Genomic DNA, 22458 nt, shown 5'->3' with positions numbered 1-22458 from the left:
GTTTCAGCTTCCACAGTAAGACACCTACTAAATGCATGCCAGAACTCCAACTACACCACTACTGACCCAAAAACACAAGAAAAGTGCTCAAAATCATATAAATAAGCCACAGATTCTGTTCTGTGGAGCGATGAAACAAAACTGGAACTTTTTAGCCCTATGGATCAGCGGTATATCTGGAGGAAGAAGAATGAAGAATGAAGCTGAAAAGAAAACTCTGTCTACAGGTAAGCCTGGTGGGGCTCTGTGATGCTCTGGGGCTGCTTTGCATCCTCTGGCCTTGGAAACCTGCAGCGTGTGGAAGGCAAGATGGATTCATTGAAGTATCCGGAAATCCTAGGAGAAAACGTCATGCCGTCAGTGAGGAAGCTGAAGCTTGGGAGTCTTTGGACCTTCCAACAGGACAATGATCCCAAGCATACCTCAAATTCCACCAAGGCTTGGTTGCAGAAGAAGTCCTGGAAGATTATACAGCGGGCATCAGTCACCTCTCTTGAACCCCAAAGAAAATCTCTGGTGGGATTTGATGAATGCGGTTGCATCACGCAAACTGGAGGCCATTTCTAATGAGGAATGGGCTAAGATTCCTCAGAAACGCTGCCAGAAGCTGGTGTCTGGTTATACATCTCGTTTCCAGCAGGTCATAACAGCAAAAGGGTGTTCTAAGTACTAAAGATGCTTGCCATGAAAGGGTTGAACATTTTTGAGACTGGTCATTAAAAGTTGCATTTTCAATTGAATTTGGGGAAACATCTTGGAACATTTGTTCTGTTGAGCCATTTCAACTACTTTTGTTTGATTTGTTCATTGCAAACAGCTGAAAGTCTGTACATTTTGCCATTAAACCTGATTTGCAATGGGGGTTTAATATTTTCAATTACAACTGTATATAAACTAACGTTCAAAAGTTTGGATCAGTACGTTTTTTAAATGTTTTTGAAAGTCTCTAATGCTTACCAAGGTTGCAAGGTTTCATTTGATTAAAAATAAAAGTAACATTGTTCAATATTATTACATTTTAAAATAATTGTTTTCTATTTTAATACATTTTAAAATGTAGTTTATTCCTGTGATGGCAAAGCTGAATTTTCAGCATCATTACTCCAGTCTTAAGTGTCACATGATCCATCAGAAATCATTCTAATATGCTGGTTTTAGTGCTCAAAAAACATTTCTATTATCAATTTTGAAGACATTTGTGCTGCTTAATATTTTGTGAAAACCGTTATACTTTTTTTTTTTTACATGATTCTTTTATGAATAGAAAGTTCAAAAGAGCATTATTTATTTCAAATAGAAATCTTTAGTAGCCTAACATTATAAATGACTCTAATGTAACTTTTGATTAGTTTAATGCATCCTTGCTAAATAAAAGTGGGCTAATCATTTCTTTAAAAATATCTCCTATTGCAATATAATATAGGCTAGTAAACAGTGATCATGATTGCCATTGAAAAGAATAGGGATGGATCATGGTGTTTAATTGCACTGATCTGGTCAAAAGTTAGGAAACATTACTATTTTCAAAAATCAAAAATACAGAAAATAAGTTTTATTGTGAAATATTATTACAATTTAAAATAATGGTTTTCTATTTTAATATTCTTTAAAATATAATTTATTTCTGTGATACAAAGCTGAATTTTCATCAGCCATTACTCCAGTCTGATCCTTTAGAAATCATTTTAATATGCCGATTTATTATAAATGTTGGAAACAGTTGAGCTGCTTAATTTTGGGGGGAATTTGTGATATTTTTTTCAGGATTCATGAATAAAATTTTTAAAAGAACAGCACTTATTCAGAATAGAAATATTTTCTGACAATATAAATCTTTTAATCTATTAATTACCTTAAAAAATAAAAATACTGACCCAAAACTTTCAAACAGCAGTAGGCCTATGTATTATTACAAAATATTTATATTTTAAATAAATGTTGTACTTTTTATTCATCAAAGAATCTTGAAAAAAATCACAGGTTATAAAAAATTATTAGGCTAAAGCAGTAAAACTGTTTCCAGCATTGATAATAAATCATTTCTGAAGGATCATTTGTTTTACTGACAATTATGGCATTCATTTTTATATTTTACTAATTTACAGAAATATAGTTACAATACTGTAACCATGGTAATGAGCCATCCTATAAATACCTGTGGTTGGCTACAAGATGAAACATAAATTGCAACTATGTCAAGTGAAGTGTTGACTGTTTTTGACCACAACAACACAAGGCAATATGAATGTTGTACTGTTAGAAAACAAGCGAGAAGATGTTATTTACGACACCAGGTCCTGTAAGTTTCAGTTCTAGTTTCGGTTCAGAGTAAGTGAAATCAACAGTCCCAACACAATAACTCAGTCATCTCTCTCTAGTAGCCTAGTCTAACTATGGACACTGAAGAACTGATTCTGTGTACTCACTGGTGAGTGTTTTACAATGTATTGTAAACATATCGCATAGAATTAAGATCGTCTATTTATGTTCATTGCCAATGCAAACAAATGATATATCGTGTTCGTCGAGTTTTAGACGATATTATCACGCCAAATTTCTCTCTGTCAACAGTAGCAACAGCATTAAAAACGAAAACAAAACAGAAAAAAGATTCTACTTATTTAGTACACAACAATAATGACATTTTCTTTATGGTGTTAATAACTGTGGCCTTACTTTAACAAAGTGAAACTATTTTCATGGGGGCAAGCTATGGCTGATAGCTGAGAGAAACTTAATTTAGCCTGTTAGCTATTAACTTGATATAATTCACCCAAAAATTCTGGCATGATACTCACCCTCACCCTCATGTCCTTCTTAAACCGTATGACTTTCTTTCTTCCGTGGATCACAACATTTGGATTTTGGAAAGGTATCCAACGTGACAGGAGCTTTTATGAAAAAAATAACACAAACGCATAATATGCTACGTATAGAAGTAGGCTATGACTCATGCTCCATTCAAATCACATGAAGCTATATGATAGCTTTATGCGAGAAACGAGCCGATTTAAGTTATTTACAACTCTAAACCTCTAGTGAGCTCTTAAAGCTGTGACTGGTTCATTGAGTCAGTGTTGAACTGAAGAATCGGATCATTCTGATTCGCGAAAAAAATCATTCAGATCCGTTCTCTTATTATTGAAATTACAATTTTATATCAAAAATCAATCATACATCACATCAATTATCCTTTTCCATTCAGTCCTATTCAGACCTGGTTCAGACATCTATGATTCAGACCTTTTTTTATGAACTCGATCAACCGATTCATTCATTGACTCAAAATAATGATTCATTCACGACTTGAAGGCCCCATGCATAGTTGTGAATTATTATTATTTAAAAAAAAAATTTTGACAGCCCAAGTCGCTATTTATTTACATTATATATATAAAAAAAGAGTGCTTAGGATATTATTTTAAAAAGTATTTTGTGTTCCTCAGAAGAAAGTCATACAGGTTTGGAACAACATGCTGGTGTGTAAATAAATTGTTGGGTAAACTGTTCCTTTAACTCTAGAATGCATATAGGGGGTCAAATTGACCCAGCATGCTTCAATTGATTAAATATTTGATCAATGAAAACATTTGTTTGTTTGATATTCCATGAATTCTTCTAAAAACTTGTTTCTGACCATCATCAATGTAATTTTCATATATCTTGGTCATATCGGGAACTCCGAACTTTGACTCAACACAGTATTTTTGGATACATTTTTGTCAATAATAATATACTTAAAAAGTATGTGATTTAAGATGCAGTAGATGAGTAGAGAAAAGCTACATGAAAGGACAGCTGATGGTCCAAACAAATGAAGAGATGCAAACTCTGTCTAAAAGTTATGCTTAGAAAGGTGCAAATCTTATGTGAAATGTTCTGCCTTTGTCAGCTAATTTAATATACTTTACAGTAGATCTTTATTAGTTTAGAGTTTGTCATCTTTAGTAATGTATATTTACAAGGAACAAAGTGGACAAATAAGCATGCTTGGCATTTTTTTGGTTCATGCATTCTAGAGTTAAGAAAACATGGACAATCCCAGCGTTTCCATCCTCCAGTCTCTGTAAAGTGTCTCTTTTAATGTTTTTATGCAGCAATAAAGAGGTGGCAAAGGCAAACTATGACCTCCACGAACCACACTGTAAGAGGTTTCTGTGTAAATGCCCTGACTGCAATGACACTATCCCTCGAGATCAACTGGAGGAGCATAAAACCGAACAGCACGCACAGGTTACAACCACACCACTCAACACATGCTTAACATTCTGATCTCCTTTTTACAAGATCTTAGCCCTGTTTGTCACACACACACACAAAACAAGATTTTTGATGCATTTTCCTACTGAACGTTTTCCACTTGACTTGCTTTTTACTCATCATTGCAATCTCCCACCTCTAAAATACTGTTGGTGGTCTCATTTTCATCATGTCTCACAGGTCAAATGTAAGATGTGCAATAAAAAGATGGAGCGAAGGCATTTGTTGGACCACGAGGTGAATATTTCATCTGACACCTATTCAAGCTGATGAGCTCCGGGTGTTTTTTTTTTCACTTATTCCCTTGTTCTTTCTGTCTTTCAGAAAGACGAGTGCTCCGAAAGGCCTCAGATCTGTGAGTTTTGTCAGCTCGAGCTTTCTCTGAGCAATCTGAAAGAGCACAGAGTGTCCTGTGGGAGTCGGACCGAGCTCTGCTCCGACTGTGGCCGTTATGTCAAACTGATGGACCAGCTTGATCACGCTCAGATCTGCTCAACTACCACTCCAACGACATCAAAGGACCTTGTCTCCGAAGATGATGCATCTGACACTGAAGGTTAGTTCATCAAGACACAATCAGTTTTAAACATTATGGATTTGTTATAGGTCTTAGTATTGCCAAGTTCTGGGTATTTCCATTGTAAAATACTGATATCTGTTATCTCCAGAGTCGACCATGTTGCAATGTCAGAATTGTCTGAGATACATTTCCTCAGGCAAACTGAAGGATCACCAGGTAAAATAAGGAAATAAATAAGATATTACATAAATATGAAAATCTCTTTTTTAACGCAGCAAATCTTTTATTATTCCTTTTTACTAGCTGCGTTGCAACCAGATTTTACAGAATGCCGACTACGAGGATGATGACTCGGATGAAAATTTCAAAGCTGGAAATGCCAGTGCTCCAGATTTCTCCTTCTCAACATTGCAGAAGACAAAGAGAGACAGAAACATTGACATGGACCTGGACAAGATAAGCAGCTGTCCGCTCTGTCATCTGGCTCTTCCTGTAAAGACACTCGAGTGGCATGAGGTACTAATCACTGCGCTGTACATAATGATATTTTAAACTTGTGCGGCATCAACAACAGTCAACAATCTGAACAGTCGTTTTGTTGCTGATTTAATAAATACTTTGGATTAGTACATTTATTATACCAAAATGAATACACTACCGTTGATAAGTTTGGGGTCATTAAGATTTTTTCAAAGAAGTCTCTTGCTCACTAAGGCTGCATTTATTTGATTAAAATACAGTAAAAAAAAATATTGTGAAATATTATTACAATTTAAAATAACTGATTTTATTTTATTTTATTATATTTCAAAATGTTTAACCCTGTGCTGGCAAAGCTGAATTTTCAGCATCATTTTTGATTGATTTATTGTATCCTTGCTGAATAAAAGTACATAAACATCTTATATACATATTTTTTTTGAAAAGTGACCCCAAACTTTTCAACAATACTGTAAATGATGTACATTTGAGCCTGTACTGTTATTCTACTCTAATATATACAATATTTACTGCTGATTAATTATATATTTATATTTAATTTTTTTTATAGAAAAAATGTGAATTATACAAACATCTGAACCTGGCATGATGGCTGGTGAAAGCAAAGCTAAATGTGTAAGTATACAAATAATACATTCACCAGTATAACTTTGCAATGCAACTGATGCCATCCATTAATTGTAATAAATGTATGAATTATCTTACAGGGTTGCTGGAAACTGCAAACTCATCAATCATCACAAATAATAATATAGAAAATTTAGTTGTGGAAATAACATACTTAAGTATTTTGAAGATACAGTAACAAAAAAAAAAAAAAAAAAGTTTACAATGCCTCTGTTGTCTGATTTTAATTTGATAATAATGACACTTTAAAAAGTGACTTATTCGGCCCAGTGAAGCCAAAATAATTTGCGTTGAGTGCAGATACTTTATTTTCTGACTACTGACTTTTAGTTTTAACCCTTTTTATGATTATTATTTGTTTAAAACTTCCTGCATGTTAAATCTGGACTAACCTTGTGTAGTAAAAAATAAGATAACATAAGACAACCAAACTATTTGTTTGAAGTGCATGAAAAGATTTTGTGTTCTAGACTTGCCACTGTTGCCTTTGGCTTGCTCAGTTGGGGATATTCTGGGGATATTTAATCTGATTTTATCAATCAATAAATTCCACTAGAAACAAACCTTGTTGTATTATTTTAATTTAATACTGTGAAGCTGCTTTGATACAATCTGTATTGTGAAAAGCGCTATACAAATATACTTGACTTGACTTGACTTTCCTTTGTATGAAATGCCTTGAGGATCCAGCTCTACCAGATGATGTTTGTGAAAATCAGGAGACATGGGGAAGACTACAAGATGGCAGTTTCAGTCAGGAGGGCCTTTTCTTAATATTCCTATCATATCTTACTATATCTCTTAATAATCATTACTTAATTGATGTTAAATATATTTATAAAAAAGCATTTTAATGGTCTATTTGTCCATTTGTAAATTGATTTCTCCCCCCACTTGTTCTCCTACACGTGGTAACAAAAGTGCAACAGTGACATCTAGTGGACATTTTCGCATTCCTTTGTGAGAAACCAGTGTTGAGAGTTCAGATTCAAGAGTAGGCCTAGTAGGTTTAGTCAAAATCTCATAAGCAACTTTTTTTTCTTTTTTTTCATCTGTTGACAAAGTAGATTATATAAATAACCTTCCTCTCACTTTATAAAGCTTTCACTGTTGAATTTAACATGTTAAATAATAAAAAAAAACAATGTTGATGGACCCTTTTCACAGACTGATGACACTTTCCCACAGTTATCAACTTCGCAAATCTATTAAAATATTTAATATTCAGACATCCCACCCAGTGCTGGGTAACTTGATGTAATCTGGATTGTATAATCAGATTCAAAAAAGTAATATTACGCATTCTTATATGAATATATAAGATATTCATATAATAGATGCTCTCTCTATTATAGGAATATATAAGAATATGCATAATCAGACTACAGTTACTTTTTTATTGATTACATATTATTCACAGAATGGCAGTAAATCAATTACAATTTATTGATTCTCCCTTTCATGTTTTAAATTTTCCTTTCTAAAAAAGAAAATCATTCAGAAAGTCCTCTAGTTTTATGAAATTGCATGTAGGCCTATTGCTGTCTTTGGATGGCATTTTTATTGAAATTTTAAATTTCTTTGATTTATTTAATTATTAGATTTTCATTAAACTCTCGAACCCCCTGCAGTTCAATGTTATAAACGAGGTAGGTCAAAAGTAATCAAAAAGTAATCAGATTACATTAAATGTGGAATTAGATTACGTTCCCAACTACAATTTTTGTCATGTAATTTGGAATAAGTAACGGACTACAATCAGTGGCGGTTTAAGACTCTTTGGTGCCCCTGCACTGCCACCTAGAGTAAAACATTACACTATTAAAGGGTTAGTTCACCCAAAAATGAAAATTCTGTCAGTAATTACTCACCCTCATGTTTTTCCAACCCCGTGAGACTTTCGTTCATCTTCGGAACACAAATTAATATATTTTTTGATGAAATCTGAGCGCTGTCTCACTCCTTCATAGGCTGCTAGGTAATTGCATCTGCCGGCCCAGAAAAGACATCGTTAAACTAGTCCAAGTGACTACAGTGGCTCAACCTTAAGTTTATCAAGCGACGAGAATACTTTTTGTGTATAGCACAAATCAAATAAAATTACATATGGTAGCCAAAACCCATTTTCCCACTTTTCCTGATTACCTGTCACACTTAATCGGAAGGAGCAAAACACAATGCTGATTTTTAAAGTAATATTTCAAATTATTTTATTTTCCATATTTGACACTGGGTTTTAAAGTAGGAGACATCTTTTAACAGTGTGCTGACTTTTCATTTCTGGGAGTTCAAACACAGGTCCATAGGAGCTACAGCTAAGATAATGTGCCTTCAATCACAATTCAAAATCGCATCTGGAGAAAAAAAAAAAAAAAAAAAAACACACACTAAGGAGTCTTTGGAAATTCAAGTGAAGAGAAACTACTAATAACAGATAATGCACATTGGCTAACCGATTAAAACATTTACAGCAGGTCTGTCAAGCAATGCTTGAGCCAGAAACTGATTTAAAAGAATTTCAGAATAACAAACCCAAATAAAGAAGACTGTAAAATCAGATTACATTAATTAAAACCACCCAACTTCATGGCCACTTCGCAATATGTTAAAAAGCACCACAAATATAATTATCTTAAATTACCAGTCAATTTTTAAATACATTTTGCCTCTTATATTACCTGTATAACAGCACATAATTGGTCCAAACAGTCTATGAGACCCAGTCATCTACTGAAAATATCATTCAGTATATATGAGGAACTCTACAAAGAACCTATTTCAGCTCACAATGCTTCTCATTTTGGTTATTATGTTATAAACAGGGAAAACGTTTTAGTCCTGTCAGCTCTGTAGCTCAATATATAAGATATTTAAAGATTGCCATATACTCTAGTGTCACAATATCCTCAGCTTATTGTATTTTCTGTGCTATTAGCATTCACTGCTTATGTAACTTGCTCCCAGTTGTAGCAGTCGATAGCGTTGCGGTGTTCTATGGATGTCCGTTGAACTTGTCCTGCAGGAGAGTCAAGGCGTTGGAGGAGAAGTCACGTAGGACGTGGAGTGTTTCACGCTGCAGTTGTAAGGTGTCACGTGAATACTGCTGTTGGGTGTGGACCAATTTCTGCACTGACTCCGCAAGCGACTCCAGCGAGCGAGACAGCGACCCTATCAGCAGTGTGGTGCCCTGCTGTTCCTGCAGGCTGAGTGAGGCACTCTGGGATAAACGTTCCTGCAGACTGCGGGGCTCCACGGAAGCAGGTTGGGGAGGGATTCGAACAGGAGCTGAACGCGATGATGAGGCGGCCCCAGAAGGTACAATAAATGTCGAGGTCCTGGCAGATGAAGGCCCGTTAAATGTGTTGTGATTAGGTTTTTCTCGAACTTGGTTCTTCTCAGCAATGGGACGGCTAAGGAATCCAGGGATAACAACAGGATTCTGATTTGGTTGGTTTCCTGTTTCAATAAACTGCATGTTACCACCTGGAAGGAACAGAAACATGTTTATGCTAATATAAGCATTAAAATAGAAACAGTTTTTTTATTTGGATGTGCAAAACATCAAGTACCAAAAAGAGTGTACAGGATAATGCTGTTCACAATGCACAATTTCCCCCCCCAAAAAATTATTTATTTTTTTAACAATATTTCTTTTTCCCTTAGACATGAAAAACATATACGATGACCAAGACCTGACATTATTTATCTACAATAAACAAGAACATTTTTTTTAATGTAATACATTTTTTCCCCAAAAAAAGTTTAAAAAAATATTTCAATTTCTTTTTTTTCCCAAACATAATATATTTATAAATAAAAATTCATCATGTTTTTAGGGAATTGCACCACATGGTCAATAAAAGTTTTTCAATTAAAAACCTGCTCATCGTAGAAGTATTTCACTTTATGTACGAACTGCATTTTTTATACATTTTTAAGACGTATGGCAAGTAGCTCTGCATTATTACTTACCTTCCTTTTCTGACGTGTCAGTCTGGAGGTCTATAAGAGGCACTGCTGAATCTATCATTACAAAAACAAAATGACCAACTTATTATTTAAACACTTAGTAATGAATAACCTCGTAATTACTCACTAAAAAAGGAACTCACCGCTAAACATCATGTGTGTGGGAAGCACCATATCTCCTTTGCTTGGGATACTAGTGTGGAAAGGAGGCGGCATTGGTAAACCAAACGAATGAGGCCTGCCATTTGCCATCTGTGAGGAGCTATGTGGTATCTCAGAGAGACCTGGAATGTCTTCGTCTTCGTCATCCATTTGGTCATCAATTGCCAAACTGCTCACATTTTTGTTAGGGTTAGACATCTGAAGGATCTGGTGTACCATGGTTTCTATGGGTGACAGCTCTTGTGCGATTTGGGTAGCCGTGGCTCCCGATGCCCTCATGGCAGCCACCCTCCGTTTGGTGTCGCATTTGAGGTCTGCCCATTTCTTGATGACTTCGATAATTTCTCTGTGACACTCGCTGACCTCATTGATACGCGCTGTCAGATCCGCCCAAGTGCGGTTTTTTAGATCCTTCGAAATGCCCCTGTTGAACTTTCCTGTTGAAGACATGAGTTCATTTAACTAGAATCCATCATGTATGCAAAGCATAATTTACATACTTTCAAATCGCTGTCAGGTCCTATTGCACTATGTGATGCAAAAATAAAAAGCTATGTCTTACCAACTAGAATATGCCGTTTTTTCTGCACCTCGCTGAGCAGCAGTTCAACCTCCTGGAATGTGAACCGTGACTTCCTTTTCTTAAAGCGCATCAAAGCACCTCCTGGCCCTCTGTAAGGGTATGGCAGAAATTCCGACATCCTTCCTCCTTCGAAAACTTTCGCTGTTACCAATCACAAACCAAATCAAACAGGGCTTCTAGACAGCATCTATCAGAAGGTTTCCATGAATTATATGGCTGAAATAATAAATAAAATAAATCCAATTATTATTCATCCAAAAGCAGCATCATTTAACTCATTCATCCTCTTCAACCTGCCTTAAATACAACTAACCTGTTCTTATTTCATTGCACTGTGTGTGTGTGTGTGTGTGTGTGTGTGTGTGTATATATATATATATATATATATATATATATATATGCTCTCAAGCCTGCATTTACTTGATTAAAAAAACTGTAATATTGTGAAATATCATTACAATTTAAAATAACGCTTTTCTATTTTATTATACTTTAAAATATAATTTATGCAAATGATGCAAAACTGAATTTTCAGCATTACTCCAGTCTTCAGTGTCACATGATCCTTCAGAAATCATTGTAATATGCTGATTTGATGTTAAAAAGAACAGCATTTATTCAAAATAGAAACTGTTTCGAACAATATAAATATTTACTAGCACTTTTTATCAATTTAACACATCCTTGCTGAGTAAAAGTATTAACTTCTTTCAAAAATAGAAAGGAAAAAAATGACTGTATAATAAATCAGTATATTAGAATGATTTCACTGAAGACTGGAGTAATGGCTGATGAAAATTCAGCTTTGCATCACAGAAATAAAAATGTATATATATATACACACACACACACACACACACACACACTATATACATGTATACATACATGTACACACACGTCTACATCACATTAATGTAATATATAATTTAATATCTGTCCTTTAAAACACACAACACAAGCAACAATCATCATACTAAATTCAGAGAGACAGTACATTTATATATAATTTAATATCTGTCCTTTAAAACACAAGACAAGCAACAATCATCATACTAAATTCAGAGAGACAGTACATTTATATATGTGTGTGTGTGTGTATATGACGATTTACTTTCCCTCTGATTAATAATGTGATGACTGCTGCTTGTGTTCTGCTCTTTAAAAAGACAGAACAGCCACAGACAGAGATTATTCGGAAAAGCACAGATCCACATTTTTTTCTAGGATCCTTTTACTTTAAATTAACTGTTACGACTAATTGCGGCGTGATCTCACACCGCCTCGCCGGTGTGCCCATATGCTTCCTGCTTCTTTGTTGTTGTCCTGCCTAATCGTCAGAGAGCAATAGGAACAGAGAGAATCGAGCGAACGCCATCACGGACACACGGCGTGTCTCTCGAGCGTTCAAATCTGCCATATCTGAAATATCTCGCGTACAGTATTCGCTCGTACACGTAAAGATAGATTCCATTTTCGTAATAAGCAAACATTCGTCCAGAAAACGCAAACGGATTTGTATTTTGTTTGTCGCTAGCCTGCCGAGAAGGAAAATGGACTACGCACGCATTTCGTAGACGTATTTACGAACGAATTTAGCGTCAAATCTAAACTGCGTACATCGGAACGGCGATAAACTTTCTTGCTATTGATATTAGTGATAGATTGGGTGGTAATTACCTACAGTGTGGTCGAATGTGTCCTAGGATTTGTCGGTGTAGTCTTGCCCGATAAACTTCGTAGGCAGTGATCCCCTGCGTCGCGCAGACTCAGCTCTACGTGTTTTTCCCCCTCCACAACGATAGTTCGCCAACATTCTATAGTAATCCTGCCCTGTGCCTGACTGTGTGGAAACATTCCTAACTACACACGAACACCCTGTGGCCCAGTCTAAGCATGTGAATGTGCAACTCACAATTAAATAAACGTAAATTTAAGTTGCATTTTATACACATACAAGTTGAATATATCGCGTAAAATATTTGTGGATTTTGTACGCTTTCCCCCACTCCCCCCTCCCCTCTGATATAGGCTGTTCAGTAACTTTCGAGGCTATATACGACGCTCTAACAGTTATATATATAAAAAAGGAAATATATAAAAATTGTGATTTCCTTGTCTGATATTAATCAAATATTTAAAGACATAGGTTTGACATAATTTAAAGACATATCATTTGATAAATGCACATCAGAAGGGGCCATTCTTCCTAGTAAGAAATACTGGAATTAATTTAGGCCTTAGTACATCTGAAGAGATTAAATTAGACACATTAAATTGTGTTGCATCTCTTTTGTCTTTCTTCTGTGGTCCTCAGGTCGTAATCAATGGACTCATTGAGTATCATATGCATATCTAAGCAGAAGTTTGGAAGGCAAGAAAATGAAATTCAATATCTGAGTGTTTGTTTAAAAAAAATACCATTATTAAAACAGTTCACTGATGATGTGGCCATGCAATAACACGCCACCATCTTGAGGTTCTTTCTCAGACATGGGGACATGGGGAGTGGCATTGTAATTGCCTGCAGCAACCGGTAGGTGGGTGTAGTGAGAGTTCCTCAAATATGCCAGCATGAGTCTGAAAAAAAGCCACGTTGAGATTTTTCTAACGGCTTAAAGGGATAGTTCGCCCTAAAATGAAAATTTGTTTTCCGAACCAACATTACTTTCTTTCTTCCGTGGATCATAGAAGGAGATTAGTTAGGATAATGTTAGAGACTAAGTAACCAGTTTCATTGTATATAAAAGGATAAAATCTCAGTGAATGGTGACTGAGGCTGCCAATACCTATCACAGAAGGAAAAAAAAATCATAAAGGCTCTTGAACTAAGCAGGCTTTTTGGGGAACCTAAGCAAGTGGCCCATATTTAGCCGAAACAATGTGTGTCCATTAGGAAAAGCACCCTACAAATTTGGATTTATGGATTTATTTATTTTTAAAAAGTTACTCAAAGTAAACAAAGACATAACATTTACCAATACAACTTTAAGACAGTCTGATGATTAGTGAGCTGTTATCACCATGACAAGTGTTCTGGAGGCTTAAAAAACAAGTTAGCAGTCTAAAACATTTTATGTACAATGCATGTTTAAATCACAAGACTAGTTACAGTATATTAACATTCATTTCATTTTCTATAAAATAAAGCTATGTTGTCGGAACATAACAATATGAATAATTTACTGTCATATCAGTAGGCAGTCATCCAAGTTCCATAAATAGTCATTTTGTGTGCACATTTTCCTACAGAAGACTGTAAACATGTTTAACAAAGGAAAATCCCATGTTTTTATCTTGATATTAGCTTTGTGGCCCTCTGATTGGCCTCATTGATGCGGGATTCATTGACCATGGCCTGCAAAACACAGAATCAAAGAACAAAGAATGGTTAATATAGGTTCAGCTGCTCTTTGTATAACAGACGTCTCTGAACCCTTTCCAAACACTGACCTTGCTCTGTATGCGTTCAATCTGGACATTCTGAGTGTCGATTTCATTGCCCATGTCAAGTGCCATGTTTCTGAGGTTGCCAAGGATACTGCCAACCTGGGCCAAGTTTTCCTCCATTTCATCCTCCCTCCCATCGTTTGTCACTCTGTCAAACAGATCGCACACAAATAGTCAAAGACATACTGTCAACTCACTGTTGATCACTATACTATCCCCTCCGCTTGCGGCGACTGTCATGGCAGTCGGGCAAATCCGCAATATTTAAAAAAAATACTACTGTTGTTCTATCACTCACTGTAGTTTTAAGAGATTTTTAGACCTAAAATATGTGACTCATAAACACAGCACCTATTTTACAATCTGTTTAAACGCTTTCTCAGATGCGAGCTCCAGGCCATCAGTGGCCGTTAAACGCTCATGTTCCCACAGATAACAGCTTTATCTCGGCCAGTCCTTCAGGAATTTGCCGCTGGCTCTTATGTAGATAGTGGTTAAACATAAGATATAATTCATTTAGTCTAGAAGAACCACAATAAGCATCATGTTTATCAGAGGTGGACAGTAACAAAGTACATTTACTTGGGTACTGTAGGAGCCTACTTAAGTACACTTTTTGAGTATCTGTACTTGAGTATTATTTTTTCTGGAAACTTTTTACTTTAACTTTACTACATTTGAAATATTGTACTTTTTACTCCACAAAATTTCTGTCAAGGTCCTTGTAGTAGTAACGTCAGTCAGGGGATGATTTTGGTTGCAGGGGTTGCATTTTGGTTGGAAATAAAAGTCGGGTTGACGTGGGTCTCCATCAAGGCTGGCTAGCCTTTCCGGAAGGGGCCGTAGTGTCACAGTTACGTTCTGTTTGATTTTGTTTTCTGTCTTTGCCTTTTCTTGCCAGCCTGAGTTCGTTATTAGTTGCCATTGTTACTCATTTGATTAGTCATTCTGTTCAGCTGGTCGTGTTTAATTACCTTTGTTTGTCTCCTTTGTCTCCTGTATTTAAGGGGCTGTTTACACGACACCGTTTTCAACTGAAAACGTAAAACTTTTAATGCGGTTTGGCCGTTTATTTACACGACAACAGTGTTTTGGGTGCCTGAAAACGCAAACTTTTTTCAAACTTTTTGAAAATGGTCTCCGTGTATACAACAAAAACGCGAATCTCTGAAGACGATGACGTCATGCACATGCGTATTACGTGTTCAGTCTCTAGTGTTTCATCGCCATCTAATGGCCTGGCAGCAGAGCAGAATACAGCGTTTTTAGTTGTTTTCGTGGATCCGTGTGAATGTGGATCGTTTTGAAAATGGTGTTGTCTGTACGTGGGAAATTCAAAGGAAAAACTTCTCAGTATATCCATCAATTATAAGTAGGCCTACAGTATATCCACCAAACTGCTTATTTATATATTTGAGAAAGAAATGGTAATGTCAAAAGTCCTGGCACCTTCTAATATATCCACCACTCATGGTCATCTTCTCTCTCTCATCCACAACTCGAGAGGGCTGGCTAGACACCACCCCATCTTGATTATTACCCCACACCTTCTTATATGCCCCACTTGCTTCAAAGTCCTTTAATCTGAGAGAAACCATGAGAAAGACACAAAGTTACCTAAATTAGTAATTTCTGTTGTCCAAAACCTATACCTTGAGCATAATAATTGCCTAAATTCTTTGAGTAGGATTCAAAGCTGACTCTGATGACACAGTTAGTTGGTGTTGCATCTGTTTTGAATGAACCACACAAAAATCACAGTACATATTATTTGGTTGGAGTTGGTCAGTATATACTTATGTAGTTTAAGTCATAAGTTTCATGAGTTCAATTGTAAAGACGGGTCAATTTTTAATGGTATTATTCCTTTCACAGTGTTATACACACACACACACACACACACACACACACACACACACACACACACACACACACACACATACACAAAGGTGTATGTATCCAACCAGTTTACTGTGATTTCTTGAGTTCACACAAGCAACCACTGGCACAAAATGACACAAATGAGGTATGCCAAGTTTTCATGCAAGCATACTAGAAGCCGAGCCCCTCCAAACATCACATACTTATCACAGCCGCACAGACCGCAGCATTTGCCCAGATCTGTAAGGTTTTTCTCAGCTTCCCTCATGTCCTGGTTGATCTGGTCCAGCCCTTCCTCAATCCGTTCCAGTTGCTCTGGATGACGGAAGGTAGGATCACAGAGTATGGGAGTTTCAGTGGTTAAAGTATGGAGACAAGATAAAAAACACAACAACAGATGTCTCAGCAAGACGCGCCACACACCCACAAACAACTAAACGACTATGGCAGCTCTAGCTCAAAACGACAAGCAAAACAGACATATGAACTTAAACATGACTGAAAGACATTAGGATTGTGACAAAAAAAACAACACTGTGTTTGTTGTGTGAACAAGGGTGGCACACGTTTTAGGTTCGTTTTGAATGTTTGCATGGGGAATTGCATTCACATCTGCTCACAAAACAGCCAAAAAAAGACTAATATGAAGCAACGTCAAAGCAGGACAGGTTAACCAATGGGACAGAGGCATGGGCAGAGAGGTGACATCATTGACTGCCAAAGTCCAGCCATGGCTCAGGTGTCTGGGAGGAGACCTACTTTGTACATGGCCAGATGCACAGACCACAACACCTGGCCATGTCAGTGAGATTTTTCTCAGCCTCCTTCATGTCCTTGTTGATCTGATCCAAGCCCTCTTCTACGCGGTCCAGTTGTTCTGCCCATGCGGGGGAGATAGGGGAGGGCATGGGTGGCAGCAGGAAGGGCAATTGAAAGGGGTAGAAATATGCGAGCATGCACACACAAACACATACAGGGTACGTATTTCTATATGCACATATATGGCTGTATACTGTATATATATGTTGCAAAGGACGAGTAAATAACAAAAGATGAAGAACACATTGTCCCCACATCTTGCACATGTTATCATTAGCATACAGATAATAGCTACCTGTCATAGAGATGGAACAGGATTAATGAACAACTAATTATGCATTTGCAAGTAATTAGTTCATTGTTTAGCTGCTGTACATTTGATCTCTATTTTATTGCAACGTGTATGAAGATAACTCATTATACCTCCCTGCTCGTCCAGCATTACAAGCGTCCTGATCCCTGCATCTTTACTCTGTTGAAGAATTACACAAATAATTCAGTACGAGTGCACATTGGCATAGATAAATCATCAGTATTCTTTCAAACTAAATCAGCTTTATATACACTTTTGATTTTTTTGTACAATATATATAGATAGATACGATTCTGCAATATTGGTGATAATATATTTTACTATCAGCAATTTTTGCAGAATTGTAAATATTTCTTATTTATTACACATTATTACATTTCTGTTTTAAAACAGTTTTGTTGTAGTTTAATATACAGGTGCTGGTCATAAAATTAGAATATCATCAAAAAGTTTATTTATTTCAAGAATTCAACTTAACAGGTGAAACTAATATATTATATAGACTCATTACATGCAAAGTGAGATATTTCAAGCCTTTATTTGTTATAATTTTGATGATTATGGCTTACAGCTTATGAAACCCATGAAATCAAAATTAGAATATTACATGAAATCACACAGTAATTACACAGTATATACCATGGTCATTGAACCAGGTTTTGGTCCTTTTGGCAGTCAGCATTAAGTGCTCTGAAAATGAGCAGGACACTTCATGCTTCCTTCAGCAGACAAGCTTTATGGAGATGCTGACTTCATGTTCCAGCGTAATTACTAATTGTGTAATTACTGATTTCATGTAATATTCTAATTTTATGGGATTTTGATTTTGTGTGATTCATAAGCTGTAAGCCATAATTATCAAAATTATAACAAATAAAGGCTTGAAATATCTCACTTTGCATGTAATGAATCTATATTAGTTTCACCTGTTAAGTTGAATTCTTGAAATAAATCATCTTTTTGATGATATTCTAATTTTATGACCAGCACCTGTAGTATAATAGTATAATCATTTCTGTTTTTATCTTAGTAGGCTACATCAAGTTAAATAAAAAAAATAAGAAAAATAAGAAATAATAGGAAAAATAAGAAATGTTCTCTATGACCATGACATCATCATCACCAACAACTGTTGCTGATCACAGGATGAGGTTATTACAATTATGAGACATATTATGAATGCTGTTGTTAATAATGATGACTCACCCCCTCCAACAGAAGCTTCAAGTTTCTGGTGATCTCAAGGGACTGTCGGAGGTAAAGATTCAAAATACAATGTTGACTAAAAAGAACATATTGAAAACTCAGTTCAGCCAGTTTATTAAGTGTGATTCCATGGAGTATCAGTTCTGATTAGACTGAATAGGCAGTCAGATTGTAGTGAAAATGACTTGAGGGACTTTTACAGTATTTTAATATCACTGTAATATTGTTGCAGTGTTCGACTTGTTGCTATAGGCCAATTGTTTTTTATATTGTATTAGACTTTTTTATTAGTGGCAAGACAATAATATATGCGTGTATAATAAGCACTCTGAATCTGGGTCAGAACCCTGTTGGGTTAATTTTGCCATAAAGACCGGCGAACTGTACATTATCCATTATATAACACCCAGTGGAAAATCTGGTGATGAATAATGGCTTCATTTATGTTTTCCTCGCTACGTCACAATGGGAATTATAATCAATCTGCAGGTGCATATAAAATATGTTTAGCATCATCATCCTGGTTGCTATGTACCATGGGAATAACTGAGACCTGTAGTAACCCTAACAAGGCAACACGGAAAATGTTTGATGTCATCACTGTAGGCCTGTTGATAAGCAGTTGTGCAGCCTCACCAAAACAGGACAGCAAAACACACACCATCAGCTGAAGATCCACACAAATCAATGCAAATCAATGTAGAAGTTTGCTACTTTAATCATTGTTGTTGGAATTACCTCATCTGTCACTTGATTGGCCCTCCTCTGCAGCTCCTCCACTTCAGATGTCATGGTGGAGTCGGCAGCCAGCTGAGTAATGCAGCAGGGGGGAGGACAGGTCGAGGGATGCGGTTATTCTTAGAGCAAAGGCTTTATAAACTCAGCATGCCTCAGATTGACAGCAATAATTGGTCTGGTACGACGGAGAAGAAACAGCACAGCATAAAATCAGACCCCCTCGTGCAACACCAAAACCATCATTTATTAATTGCTAGGTGCATCTCAGAATCAGCACGCATCCCGAGGATTAGGGTGGGAAATTATATATCTCGACCAACCTAAACATCTTGAGCTTTCACTGTTTAGAGGGTGTGTTCAAATTGTCACCAAGTCTTTCACACCTTTATTTTGTGACTAAAGAAAATCAGCGGTATAGGCATTTGAAACAATACAACGAGGCTTATTTGCATGCAGCATAAGTTACTTCGAGACATCTTCAATGTCTCTATATACGTGCAATAATTTGACATATGAACTTGAACCAAAGATGGAAATATATGAAGAAAAGGTCAAGATAAAAAACAAACACTTTCCATTCAATCCCGTGATACAGATCTTGAAATGTTTAATGAAAACCCATCACAAATGTTTTCATTTTAAACAGCTTCTTTCATACACAGCATATAACACACATTTCCTCAGAGGAAACTGTTATTACCTCTGTGGGTAGTTTTAATTAGTACATCATAAACTTAATTATAGTCTTATGATATTAATTGGGGAAAATCATTTATAAAATCGCCCTGTACATCAATCAACACAAAAAAATCTGAATTATACAATATGAACATGCAGATGTATGGCTTGTAAGAAACCTTTGATCATATGTGGACTAATAGATCATAGCATGTGCATCTATGAAATAGGAAAAGAAGCCTGGTTATAATAGCAAGAAACTAATTTTATGGTATCAGAAGACCACTGAATGGGTTAATGCACACAAAACTGTAAATGAAGATTGTTAGATTAGATTCAAGTTAGATGCATTAGCCTAAACTGAGAGCAACTTTTTAATTTCATGTTTTTCATTATTAATCATAATTTGTCTACAAACAATTTACTGTTATTTGATCCGAATTGCATTATACCAAGAAGGCAGAACAAACCTATATTGATTTATTAATAAGACCTAAATATTATCAAATATAATTGACAGGACTGGTTTGGCCATGGGCCGCATGTGGGCATGGATTTAATGAGGGGATTTCATCTGTTCATTAGCAAAAGACCTCAGTCCAAATGCAAAGGACACTAAATCAAAGCAGGGTTTTTTCCCCCAAAAAAATATTTGTTTGAAATTGTTATCAACTCCAGCAAGATGAGCAAAATAGTAATAGCATCTTTTGGCCGAATCAGCAGTAATAACATTATTGAGCTTATATGTTTATAATGCACAATAATACACAGATGATATATTTCTATATACTGGATATTTCTATGGAAGCAAATTCCTTAATATAATAGGGCCAATTGATAATATATCAAATAATATATATAGGGAATATCTAGGGATTAATCTTGAACCAAATCAAATCTGTGATGATTATGTAATTGTTTGCCTTCACGTATATATATAAACCATTTATATCAGAATAAACTATAGGAGTAATTAAAAAAATAACAACCTCAAAACAAATAGCATCCCAATGCAACAATAAAGCCTAACATTAAGAGATGCCATTTATTATGATAAATTAGATTACCAAAATGATCTAAAAGTTTATTTTTCAACTACATGTTTAAAAAAAGAATGCAACTCACCGTATGACAGCAGATACACGCTTAATTTTTATTTCCCCTGAGGATGACGCAAAGATAAAGCCCGTTTTGTTCACCTATACTCGCGCTCAACACCTGTTTGCTCATTGATCTGATTTCAGCATCATCTACTCAGCACGAGCAGCAGTTGTCTTCATCCCAGGTAACTCTTGAGGCCACGCCCCCATTATGAAGACGATTGGCTGTTGTTCTATTTATATCTGGTGCTGGGCTGTTTAATTGGCTATTGTAACTGTCAGTCATTTTCTATTTCAGCCCACTGAGGCGGTTAGATGGCGTTGCTCAGAGCAACCGGTGTTTGCACACTAATGAGTGGAGAGCTGCTTTGCTTTTGTGTTTTCAGAACAAATAACGTTTATTTGTACATCAGCTTAATAACTATGCAAAAATGACAGCTGATTCACATCCTCAGTGATTAAATAATATGGCTCTGAAATGTTGTTAAAAGCTATTATCTAACACATATGAACATGGTATTTAACCTTTGGTTGAATGCACTTTATAAAACTATAGAGCCAGTCATGGAATTAATATAAAGGACACAATTGGCATGGAATAAACTATGGAAATGTGGCATAAACCTGACCTTTAGAGACCACCACCATGCAAACACTATCTAGCGTCGCAACAAAGCTGCCATCTAGTGTAGAGGCACAGTATGATCATGCTGTCATGCTAACAATTAAACTAATAATTATGTCAGTTAATAAAACACAAAGACAGACCACAAAGAAGAACTGACAACTTAATATAACCATTGTGCAGTATATTCGTCTTCATTCAGGAGTACATAGTCAGCTGCAACCACTGTGAACAAGAAACAAAAGAGAGTTAATTTGGCAGACTCATGGTACAAGTCATAAAATGTTGGTTTCTTGTGGTCTTCAATTATAGTTCATGTACAGTACCTCTTGAATGTCGACTTTAATGGTGCCATTGTTGTCTTTATCAAGCGTCTTGAAGGCACCTGAAAATGAGAAAATATTAGCAAGGCAAGTCATGCTGAATCTAAAAATATACTGAGCCTGTGATGAAAGAATAAAGACTGTGAAATATTGTGACAACGTACGACACATGGCATCCAGGCGCACAAGACACCCAATGAAATTATCAAAATCCATGTTGCCATGTTCATCACTGTATCGCCGAACGATCAATTGGAAAAGCTGGTCATTGAGCGGGAACCCTAAAGGATGGAACGAATTACAAATTAAACCCAACAAAACATATTCTATTCCACTCTGACTTCTTTATTGTGAATTAGGACTGGTAGATATACTAGTATTTTTCCACAATATAAAAAAAAAAGCACATAGAGGACTTCAGCATGCCTTTCAAAACTGACAACACTGCTCACCTGCTTCACCGAAAGCTCCAGGTAGCTCACCGGACCCAATCATTCCAGATTGATCGGCATCGAAAGTCTTGTAAATGCCCTGGATTTAACAAAAATAGTTTGCTCTGAAACATTTATGACAGGAAATGGAAATATGTTGGATGTACAAGAAAGCTAATAAATATCCTAAGTGGCAAACTTGTCATGATCATGATCATAATCTTCATAATAGTTAGATGACACTAAATAGCTGCCTGAAAATAAAGTTTGTATAA

At 36.0% G+C, this 22458-nt stretch overlaps 5 protein-coding genes across 6 annotated transcripts in view; 1 reads left to right on the top strand and 4 right to left on the bottom strand.

The window, feature by feature from the left end:
• Positions 1-2910, bottom strand: part of rap1gap2a (RAP1 GTPase activating protein 2a) — a 91490-nt gene extending 88580 nt beyond the window's left edge. Inside the window, exon 1 of one of the 2 annotated variants that reach the window (XM_084418701.1) lies at positions 2805-2910. The gene's annotated coding sequence lies outside the window, so the exon portion shown is untranslated. Of the gene's footprint in view, positions 1-2798 lie in introns of both variants that reach the window. The other variant, XM_084418702.1, reaches the window with a different exon arrangement.
• xaf1 (XIAP associated factor 1) lies at positions 2270-6464 on the top strand. Its single transcript, XM_084418708.1, has 8 exons — positions 2270-2428; positions 4098-4233; positions 4441-4497; positions 4585-4816; positions 4929-4996; positions 5084-5296; positions 5832-5896; positions 5989-6464. The coding sequence occupies exons 1-7, from the start codon at positions 2394-2396 to the stop codon at positions 5868-5870; spliced, it is 780 nt and encodes a 259-aa protein (XP_084274834.1). The 5' UTR covers positions 2270-2393; the 3' UTR covers positions 5871-5896; positions 5989-6464.
• A 1633-nt stretch (positions 6465-8097) lies between these two features.
• LOC311296797 (uncharacterized protein) lies at positions 8098-12436 on the bottom strand. Its single transcript, XM_084418698.1, is given in 7 exon segments — positions 8098-9391; positions 9881-9931; positions 10021-10476; positions 10602-10763; positions 12300-12309; positions 12312-12347; positions 12349-12436. Coding segments are annotated over 7 exon segments (1293 nt in total). The 5' UTR covers position 12436; the 3' UTR covers positions 8098-8900.
• A 1098-nt stretch (positions 12437-13534) lies between these two features.
• Positions 13535-20935, bottom strand: LOC311296532 (synaptosomal-associated protein 25). Its single transcript, XM_084418359.1, has 8 exons — positions 20830-20935; positions 19027-19098; positions 18289-18330; positions 17193-17241; positions 16154-16265; positions 15519-15653; positions 14073-14217; positions 13535-13977 (listed from the first exon to the last, which is right to left on the bottom strand). Exons 2-8 carry the CDS (start codon positions 19078-19080, stop codon positions 13912-13914), a joined length of 603 nt encoding a protein of 200 aa, XP_084274485.1. The 5' UTR covers positions 19081-19098; positions 20830-20935; the 3' UTR covers positions 13535-13911.
• Positions 20936-21171: 236 nt separating this feature from the next.
• capns1b (calpain, small subunit 1 b) overlaps positions 21172-22458 on the bottom strand; it is a 5676-nt gene continuing 4389 nt past the window's right edge. Inside the window, exons 8-11 of the mRNA XM_084418358.1 lie at positions 22205-22283; positions 21917-22033; positions 21756-21814; positions 21172-21654 (exon numbers count right to left, since the gene is read on the bottom strand). Coding sequence (XP_084274484.1) covers positions 21628-21654; positions 21756-21814; positions 21917-22033; positions 22205-22283 — 282 coding nt within the window. The 3' untranslated portion in view covers positions 21172-21627. The remainder of the gene's footprint in view (positions 21655-21755; positions 21815-21916; positions 22034-22204; positions 22284-22458) is intronic.

The sequence above is a fragment of the Rutilus rutilus genome (genome assembly GCF_951802725.1).
Source record: "Rutilus rutilus genome assembly, chromosome: 9".
NCBI lineage: Eukaryota > Metazoa > Chordata > Actinopteri > Cypriniformes > Leuciscidae > Rutilus > Rutilus rutilus.
This window is presented reverse-complemented; position numbering and strand designations above follow the sequence as displayed.

Excerpts from the sequence above, each read along its gene's own strand:
- xaf1 (XM_084418708.1), top strand. The coding sequence starts at position 2,394 with ATGGACACTGAAGAACTGATTCTGTGTACTCACTG. Across the intron at positions 2,429-4,097 it reads CTGATTCTGTGTACTCACTG|CAATAAAGAGGTGGCAAAGG; the intron begins GTGAGTGTTTTA and ends GTTTTTATGCAG. Across the intron at positions 4,234-4,440 it reads AAACCGAACAGCACGCACAG|GTCAAATGTAAGATGTGCAA; the intron begins GTTACAACCACA and ends CATGTCTCACAG.
- LOC311296532 (XM_084418359.1), bottom strand. The coding sequence starts at position 19,080 with ATGACATCTGAAGTGGAGGAGCTGCAGAGGAGGGCCAATCAAGTGACA. Across the intron at positions 15,654-16,153 it reads GGTCTGTGCGGCTGTGATAA|ATTAAAGGACTTTGAAGCAA; the intron begins GTATGTGATGTT and ends GGTTTCTCTCAG. Across the intron at positions 13,978-14,072 it reads TTGAACGCATACAGAGCAAG|GCCATGGTCAATGAATCCCG; the intron begins GTCAGTGTTTGG and ends TGTGTTTTGCAG.